This window comes from Urocitellus parryii, unplaced genomic scaffold (assembly GCF_045843805.1).
Source record: "Urocitellus parryii isolate mUroPar1 unplaced genomic scaffold, mUroPar1.hap1 Scaffold_45, whole genome shotgun sequence".
NCBI classification, from domain to species: domain Eukaryota; kingdom Metazoa; phylum Chordata; class Mammalia; order Rodentia; family Sciuridae; genus Urocitellus; species Urocitellus parryii.
This window is the reverse complement of record NW_027554016.1, coordinates 797,235-806,433: the sequence shown is the minus strand read 5'-3', so window position 1 is coordinate 806,433 and position 9,199 is coordinate 797,235. Positions and strand designations below refer to the sequence as shown.

The 9,199-nt window shown below is 34.4% G+C and overlaps 1 protein-coding gene across 5 annotated transcripts; it reads right to left on the bottom strand.

The window, feature by feature from the left end:
- Positions 1-440: 440 nt before the first annotated feature.
- Positions 441-5,939, bottom strand: LOC144252516 (cell division cycle protein 27 homolog). Of its 5 annotated transcripts, XM_077794786.1 has the most exons (3): positions 5,757-5,910; positions 3,622-5,608; positions 3,397-3,557 (listed from the first exon to the last, which is right to left on the bottom strand). In XM_077794786.1, exons 1-3 carry the CDS (start codon positions 5,822-5,824, stop codon positions 3,483-3,485), a joined length of 2,130 nt encoding a protein of 709 aa, XP_077650912.1. In that variant the 5' UTR covers positions 5,825-5,910; the 3' UTR covers positions 3,397-3,482. The 5 variants fall into 5 exon arrangements, with proteins under 5 accessions (XP_077650911.1, XP_077650913.1, XP_077650909.1 ...); XM_077794785.1 differs by having other exon boundaries at positions 441-5,608; XM_077794787.1 differs by lacking the exon at positions 5,757-5,910 and having other exon boundaries at positions 442-5,384; positions 5,471-5,653.
- Positions 5,940-9,199: the final 3,260 nt, after the last annotated feature.

Below are 9,199 nucleotides of genomic sequence, written 5' to 3'. Positions count from 1 at the left end.
ATACTAATAGGAAAAAAAATGATTATCTTAAAAATTAGATAAAGAACTGAACTTGCACTTTTCAAAGGAGGATAAATACAAAGACAATAAGCATTTAAATTTTTTAACAAAGGAAAAGACAAATTAAAAATAGGAGTGTTAATATTAATTATACACAAAAATATCTACAATTCTAGGCAATGATAGCTTTAAACTGATAATAAAACTTCATTGCAGAGTGAAATGTAAATTGGTAAAACATCTCTGGAAACCTGTTTCTGTTATGTTCACTTATTGTAACTGTATATTCAATCCAGAACAGAGAAAGTCCCATTCTTATATAACTAAACAAGAAAAACCAGTGCCTGTATCCACTAAAAATTATTCATGCAAAAACATTTATAGCTTTACATTTATTTTTTTTTTTTTTTTTTTTTTTTTTTTAAATTGCTTTCAAAAGTAATTTATTTGGATTTTCCATATCCTTTAATGAACTGCAAATATATTAACAGAAAAGACCTTTCCCCCCCAAGACTGTACAATTTCTGAAATAAGTCAGGAAAAGCAAAAAGACAGAATTACATTGTTTCAATGCAAATAGAACACACACATCACACCCACACTTGCATTTTCCCAGGTTTTCACAAAGAAAACAGGTCAACATATTTCTCAGTGAAGACCCACACTATACTCTGGCTAATCAGAGACTCTGAAACTGTTTTCTTCCAAAAGAGTATTTTTAATAGACTAAATACTGGTTTATCACTGAGTTTTTGTTTAAGGTACAACAGCAGCATGGTTCAAACGTTACTTGCAATTTTTGGAAAAAAATAAAAACTTTTAAAAGTAATGAAATACAGAAAAAGCAGGGACCACCTTTCATTATTTGAGTACCATTGCTCATTTGAAAAAAATATTCAACCTTCTAAAATTCCAGAGTAGCAACCATTTCCATGGGGGAAAAATCCGATGCTACAACATAACTTGTGAACAAAAGTGTGTGCGTAATGTGTGAGAAAAGCTTAAACAGAAAAAAGGATGTCAAAGTACTTAGTATTTTTAATTTCCTTCAAAGTAAGTTCTGAAATTGATAGCAAACATTTTGTTGGGCCAAAATGTGTTTCTTCTTCTGGTTGTATGATCCCCATTCTATGGGAAGTGAGAGAGAAAGGAAGGAAGGAAGGAAGGAAGGAAGGAAGGAAGGAAGGAAGGAAGGAAGGAAAAGAGCAAGAAACAGTTACTAGGTAGGAAATAAGGCTTTGAATAACAAAATTACTTTAAAAGTAAGCATAAAGAAAAATAAAATCAGGTCACATGTGGACTGAAAGTGTCCCTCAGCCAGCTATTGCCATGGTATGCCTTCCACAGCTATCCTTTCATTCTTCGTCTGAAAATCAGTACCAGAGAGTCTCTATGTCCCAGTACATAAATTCCTACTACAAAAAGATTATATTTCAGCAAGTTATGTTCTGAGTTTAGCTTTCTCCAGGCTTTCTAACTTAGAACTTACATTGAAGCCTTCTATAAAATTCTACATTTAATACTATTATATAGCTGGCTTATGATTTGCCAATAAAAAGAAAAAGAATCTAAAATTAAACATTACAAAACTAATAGATAATAAAATAAAATATTTGTTAGAATCCAAGTGCTAGCCTTTGGGAATTTTTAATGATATTCATTTATTCCCAACCTTTCCTTTTCCTTTTAAATTACTTCTTTTAGACAGCACATATAGATTTAGGTAGGAAATTTTGTTAAATGCTTCTCTCGCACCTAAAACCTAATCCAAGATTTTTGACTTGAATTAATTTATAATGGTATCTAATGCATGTTTGGTGAGATTAATAGTATATGACAGAAAATTACTGAGTCTACAAGCTAAAATTATTTTCACATATTTTGTAATCCGCCTTATTTTCACAGCTTGACTAACAAATACAGGTAACCAGTAAGTAAGTTTGTCCTTCATCAAATAATCCAAAATAATAACTGTAGGCCTGTCATTTATAAGAAACTATAATTTGTTATATTCTGACATTGGCACTAAATAAAATGTTAACAACTAAAGCTTCCCTAAAAATTTCAATACATTACAATAAAGGAGATACACAATTTAAGATTGTTTAAATCTGTTACTGTGAAATTCCAATAATTCCCATTTTATATGCATAATTAGATCTTTAAAATTGTGGCCATTTCCCAAAGACACCAACCTATGTTATGACGAACTCAGGAGAGATCCTGTCTCCTTCATCAGAATTTTGTTCCCCTGAACTAAAAAGTTCCAATATTCTAAACCCAATTATTCTTAGTAAAAAGTTTTGGTGACTCATATTACCAAAAATAATCTGAAGCAGAGAGCTGAAAAGAATGGAAATGACTTCAACAAAGGTAACCACACATTCTTGCACTCTGCTTAAACACTTAGAAAAGTCAAAGGGACACTGTATTGAACAAACGTATATTCAAGGTTATGGTACAATTATGATTGTATTAAGGCTTTCACTATCATGATCTCTTAAAGTCTCTCTTTAGTGTTCTTATATTGATTCTCATGGTGAACTTAAGTGGTTATTAAGGGCGTTGTTTTGGCTTTTCAGTGGGGAACCACTCTACCATCTCTGAATGTTAAAGGTGATCCCACAGAGCTCAAAGAGATGAGGCAATATGGTAAGGACCAATTTTAAAGTTTGTAATACCAAGACAACAATGATCAACACTTTGAAGCAAGATGAATAAATTAAAATTCTTGGTTAGACATTAAAGCATTCTTGCCAAGAATAAGTGTACATTGTATGGAGGGATATTTGATTCCTACATACCAGTCCCAATATGCCCATTATATTTGTTCATAGGAGACACTGCAAGTTTAAGGTAATTTACATTCCTTGGCAATCAAGTTACTCTGTTATAGGCAATGTCTTTTATTGTTCCATCTGGCACTTGCTAACACCATTCTTGAAGAACCTAGAAATGAAGGTCAGTCACTGTTTATCAGGAACAGAACCAAATAAAAACAAATTTTTGGAAAAACGACCAAGAAATTCTGGTTCATCACTATTTTCCATATCTAATGGTTCCTTCAAGATAAAACATAACTCTTCCTTCCATGATAGCTTTGCAACTAAGGGAGATTAAAGAAAAAAGAAAAGAAAGTTCCCCACCTACCCCCCCTAAATTGTCATTCATACTGGTAAAAGAGCCAGTCTTGTTAGCAGCTAAATATTGCACTGCCTTTCATTCTGTATACAGTCAGGGTCCAATGAAAGTGGCACACTCATGGTATAAATGATGGATGATGACAATGCCGGCTCAAGAGTGAAGACTCAGTATACAGAGGGACAATAAACATGTCAGCACTGGTCACACATCCAATTGTAAAAGTCTGAGTTCCAGAAGTTAAAATTCATCACTTTCAGCTGCATGAAGTTGTGTGTCATCTGCATCGGTCATGCTGCTCTCCTGGGATTCATCAGTTCCCATGATCTGTTCTTCTTGGGTTATTGGCTCCTCATCATCTGGAAGGTAGCGCTTATCAATTGCCTCTTTAATCTGGTTATTGGCTCCTTTAGGATCTAAATCCATAGCCCAAGAGAAATTCATCAGGGCGAGGTGCGTTTGACCTAACTTCTTGTAAACCTTTCCTATTAAGAAGTAAACGAGGGATTCTTTGGGAACAATTTGTTTCAATTCTTCAAGTTCTTGCAAAGCAGACTTATATTTTTCATTTGCAAATAAAACCGAGGCTCTGTGAAATTTGCATAGAGGGTTCTTAGGATCAATAACAATGGCTTTGTTTAGGGTATCCAAAGCCTTCTCAGATTTTTTTAGTGCATGCTGAACTACACCAATGTGGCAAAGTAAAACTGAACTTTGAGGGTTGATATCAAGTGCTTTCTGGAAATGCATTTCTGCAAGGCTGAATTTTTCTTGCTTATAATAAATCATTCCTAAACCATACCATGCATTATAATGTCGAGGATTTACTCTGATAGCATTTCGAAAACAAGCTAATGCTTTATCGAGTTCTTCAGTTAACACAAACTCGTGCCCTAAAAGAGTATAGGCATAAGCATAATTTGGATCAACCTGGATAGCTCTCTGGAAGAATTTAATTGCAATATCATGTTCCCGTTGTAGACTGAAACAGTTCCCCGCAGCACACCAGGCCTCTGGTGAATTTTTATCCATGTCTGTTAAATCTTTTGAAAGAACCGAAAGAGCAACATCTTTTTGAAGATGCCAAAGTGTTGTAGAGTAGATCTCCATGCCTTCAACTCTGTAATTCTCAATTCTTCTAACTTCTGAGAATATCCTTTCCGCTTGCATGTATTCTGAAAGTTCAAAATAGGCCCTTCCAATTTGGCACAGTACCCAACCAGTATTGTAGTGGTGAGAAGGCAGGTGGCTCAAAATATTTATAGCTTCTTTGCAGTTGTATGAACACAAAGCTAAATAACCTTTTCCCATTTCACGAAGAAGGCTCATCAAACCTTCTGCAGCTGCTTTTTGTAGATTAAAAGCTTGGATCTGAGGTGTGATTGTGGATATTTTCCCTTCTGAAATGATGGAAGAATCCAATTTTGTGATTTCCAGGCTATCATTTATGTTAGGTTGAGTTATTCCTCCTTTATTAGTTTTACTTTTTGTTTTTCTGTTTGGGATTTTAGGTGGAAACTTCATTTTTAATTTTTTGCTATTCTCCTTGGTTGTAGAGCTGTCACTAGTAAAAAGTCGAGAACTTCTTCGAGGCAGTGCATTTGGGGGAGATGTAATAGTGGGGCTCAATACCTGAGGTGTTGTACTTGTTTGAGGGCCAGAACTCTGTGTTTGTGCAACAAGAATTGGAGTGACCTCTCGACTATTTCCACTCTGTGAGAAGACAGACTTTGTTCCAGTTTGGCCCATTCTGGCAACAGACTTTTTTGTAGGGGCTCCGGTGGATGGCACATCAATTACAGAAGGTGTATTAGTGTAGTTTTGTAAATAGGATCCATCTCCAGGACTTGGGGTTTCTAATGGCAAAATCCCAAAACTTGGGGTTAATGGGCTAAGAGCAGCTGGTCCTCCTAATAAACTTCGACCAGTTTTTGGTTTATTTTGAACCTGTTTAGATAATATGGAAGTTCCTGTTCCAAGAGGTACAGTATCTGGTGAAATTACAGCTGAATCAATATAAGACACTGAGGAATCTGTATTCAAGGAGTACTTTGAATTGGAAGATTCTAAGTTCAATCTGTTTAATTCAATTGTGTCCTGGGGTGTTTCCGTAAGAACTGTCTCAGGCTGTCTATGAGATAAACTATGATTAGATACTAGTGTTGTACAAGAATTGGGCAGACAGTTGCTAAAGTTCTGTATAGATGTTAACTTAAATGTTTGGTCAGGATCTGGCTTTTCACCTATTTCACATAATGATTCAAAGGGAGACCAGAGGAAAGGATTTAAACTAAGGCTCTTTTGGTAACATTCTGATCCTTTGGCAAGCCGATCTGTTTTGCAATATACATGTCCCAACAATGAAAGAGTAAAACAAGCTGAATCACCAAACTCAGTAACAATATCATCATGGCTTCTCTGCTTATTAAACACTCCACCAGATAAGATCTGTTCTCCCTCCGCAAGCTTGCTGAGATCAACACAACATTTTGCAAGCAGGTATTTACACTGTGGTGTAGTACAACTGTGTCCTTTCAAGAGTCTATATGCTTTGTATGCCTTTCCTGAGCGGTAATAACAGGTTGCCAGTAAAAACAAGGCTTCTTCTGAGTGTACTTCTGCATACAGTCGCTCTGCAAGGAAAACTGCATCTCGGTAAGCATAATGGTTTAGTGCTTGCCATATAGCAGCCTGGACGGGTTCCTGCAGGACCGTCATCCTTGAGGCTCAGGCCCACTTTCTGCAGTGCCTCAGGCCCCCCCCGTAGCGGCTCCGGCCCGGCCAGCCCCGGCTCATTTAAACTCTATAGCTTTACATTTAATAATCAAATATTTATTAAGGAGGGAATAGGATAATAGATTACCACATGATCCTATAATAAAGTATTAAAAGCAATAAACTGTAATATAAATATTATGTGTGAATATCACAGATATTATACTGTAATAAGGTAAAAAAAAATTCATTTGAAGTTCCACTGTACACACACAAAAAAATGATTAAAAACAGATGATTGATGTAAAGGAAATAAAAAGACACATAGAGACAAGATGAAAAGGCAGGAAAGAAAGAGGACAGAATGGCTGAGAGGCCAAACTGCCAAGCTTTATGTATATCAGTAGGTTACTTTAGGTCATTAGTGTCATAACTACATTATTGTTTGGTGTTCCTTCATTCCCAGGAGCTGTGTCTGAAATCAACGTACAGGCTGATAAGACTCATGCACAGAGCCTCTTCATGAAGAATATTACCGTAACAACTAGATACTGCACCTGTATTATTTTCCTAGCTTCTAGAAATAATTGCTGAGAATTCCAAGCATGGGAAACAGAGAGCCAGTTATGTCCCAGGAATTTGCTCACCAGAGGAATGCTTCCCTGTATATTTCCACGGTCAGAATCCCTACAGATATACTACCCCAAAGGGGTCCCATTGCTTAGAAAGTAGTACAAAAGAAGTTTTGGAAGTTCTGGTAACAGCCACATATCTTTTTTTTTTTTTAAAGAGAGAGTGAGAGAGGAGAGAGAGAGAGAGAGAGAGAGAGAGAGAGAGAGAGAGAGAGAGAGAGAGAGAATTTTTAATATTTATTTTTCAGTTCTTGGTGGACACAACATCTTTGTTGGTATGTGGTGCTAAGGATCGAACCCGGGTCGCACGCATGCCAGGCGAGCGCGCTACCGCTTGAGCCACATCCCCAGCCCACAGCCACATATCTTGACTTGAATTATGATTGTATACTTTAAAAAAATCAATTTTTTTAAATATTAGTGAACTTTAAGCTCTTTATGGCATAAAAATTGTATTTCAACATTTAACTAAAAATTGTGAAATATAGAAAAAGAAATAACTAAAAGAAATTTCAAGGCCTCAATTGCATGTATTAGAAAGAAATTCTAAAAGTCATTGACCTAAATATAATTTTTAAAAATATATTTATTTTGTTTAGTTATTTTTATGTGGTGCTGAGGATCAAACCCAGGGTCTCTCACATGCGAGGCAAGCGCTCTACCGCTCTACCACTAAGCCACAACTCCAGGCCCTATAATTTTAATAAGATAAAAAATGATACTTATCAAGAGAAGAGAAACCCTATTAGAAAGTGTCAAGTAATTTAATAACTTATATGTTGTTGACATATACAAAAGTAATATATAAAGTAACCTAAAATAATCTTATTTAAAACAGAATAAAATTTTATAAAGAATTGAGTATATTGTTCAGGAATAAAAAGATAAATGTAAATATTTAATGATAGTCAATATTTCCTAAAAGCATTAAAGATAGGTGAATATACTATGAAGAAAATTACAGGAATAAATTGAAATATATGAATAAATCAATTATTACTAGTAAATACAACTACTGAAAACAATCTATGAAAATAGAAATTTATGGATAGTTCTACAACTTTTATTTTTTAAATTTTTTATTACTTGCTCATGACAATACAATGATCTTGACATAGCATACATTTGAATCAAATGGGGTATAATTTCTCATTTTTCCAAGTGTACAGGTTGCAGGATCACATTGGTTATATGGCCACGTATATACATACAGCAATACTAGTGTTTATTTTATTATGCTGCCCTTCCTATTCCCCCTCTCCCTCCCTTCCCCTCCCATCACCTCTCTCTACCCAGTCTAATGTGACACATTTCTCTCTCTCTTTTTTCCCCCTCACATCATCATACATGTATTTTGTATAAAAATGAAGGTCTCCTTCCAACTTCCATGCAATTCCTCTTCTCCCTCCCATTCCCTCCCACCTCTCTCCCCTATTTAGTGGTAATCTTCTTCTCATGCTCTTCCTCCCTACCTCATTTTGAGTCACCCCCCCATACAACTTTTAAATGAAAGAAAACTTTATTAGAAATCCTTCCACAAAGAAGGTTTAAGACTCAATTGTTTCACTGCTTAATTCAACAAAACACTCAAGGAAAAACTCAAGCCAATTTCCTGTATGATTAATCAGCCCATGATAATCTTGCTGCCAAACTCTGATAAAGATATTACCACAGATAAGAGGCCAATTTCTTCATTAATATGACAAATTATCTCTAAAGAGAATATAAAGAAGGTAATTCCTTTAAATAGTAAGTGCCATTTCTGGGTTCATTCATGGACCACTAAGTTCTTGTAATAAGATGCATTTAGACATTATATCATATTTAAGAAACAAAGAAAAATCATAAATATTTCAACATATACTAAAGTAATTTAACAAATAAATAAAAATTTTCTTAATCTGATAATTGAATAAATCTTAAAGCAAATATTTATGGTTAATTGTTGAAAGTTTTTCCTCAAGAATTGTATGTGAGATAAAGTTGATCAATAATATCACAGTCATAAAATATTTTATTAAGCATATTACATATTACAACAGAAAAATAAATCACATAAAGTTGAAAAAAAAATGAATTATTCAATATTAGAACATTAAAAGTATATACCAGTGAATTAAGGAAACCAGAAATTAAACTTGTTAGGTTTCTGCATCTTTCTATATACAACCACTTACAAAACATTATTTTAATAAACTTAAAAATAAATTTAAGTAAATATGTTTAAGATCTATTTTATATTAAAAATTACAAACATCATAGGGATTTTTAAAAATTTTTCTTAAGGAAACATACCATGAATATATATATATATTAGGAACACAATTTTATAACATGAAATATTTCTGTAACTGACTTATGGACAGAATGCAATTTGGTTGTGTTTGACAAGCTGATTCTAAAACATAAATGGACAAAGGGCAAAATATATACAATGTAGTTTTACAGAGATAACTTATGTGTGAGGCTTGCTCTCCTTTTTATCAAGACCTAACATAAAGCTATATTTATTAAACAGTGACTTCACTGTAAAACAGGACAAACCAACAGAAGAGAATGTAGACCATAGAAACTGTTCTATACCAAATGAAAAAATGATTTGTGATAAAAATGACATTGGATAGCACTGAGAAAAAAACTGCTTAAAAAATTGGCAATAGGGCTGGGGATGTGGCTCAAGCGGTAGCGTGCTCGCCTGGCATGCATGCGGC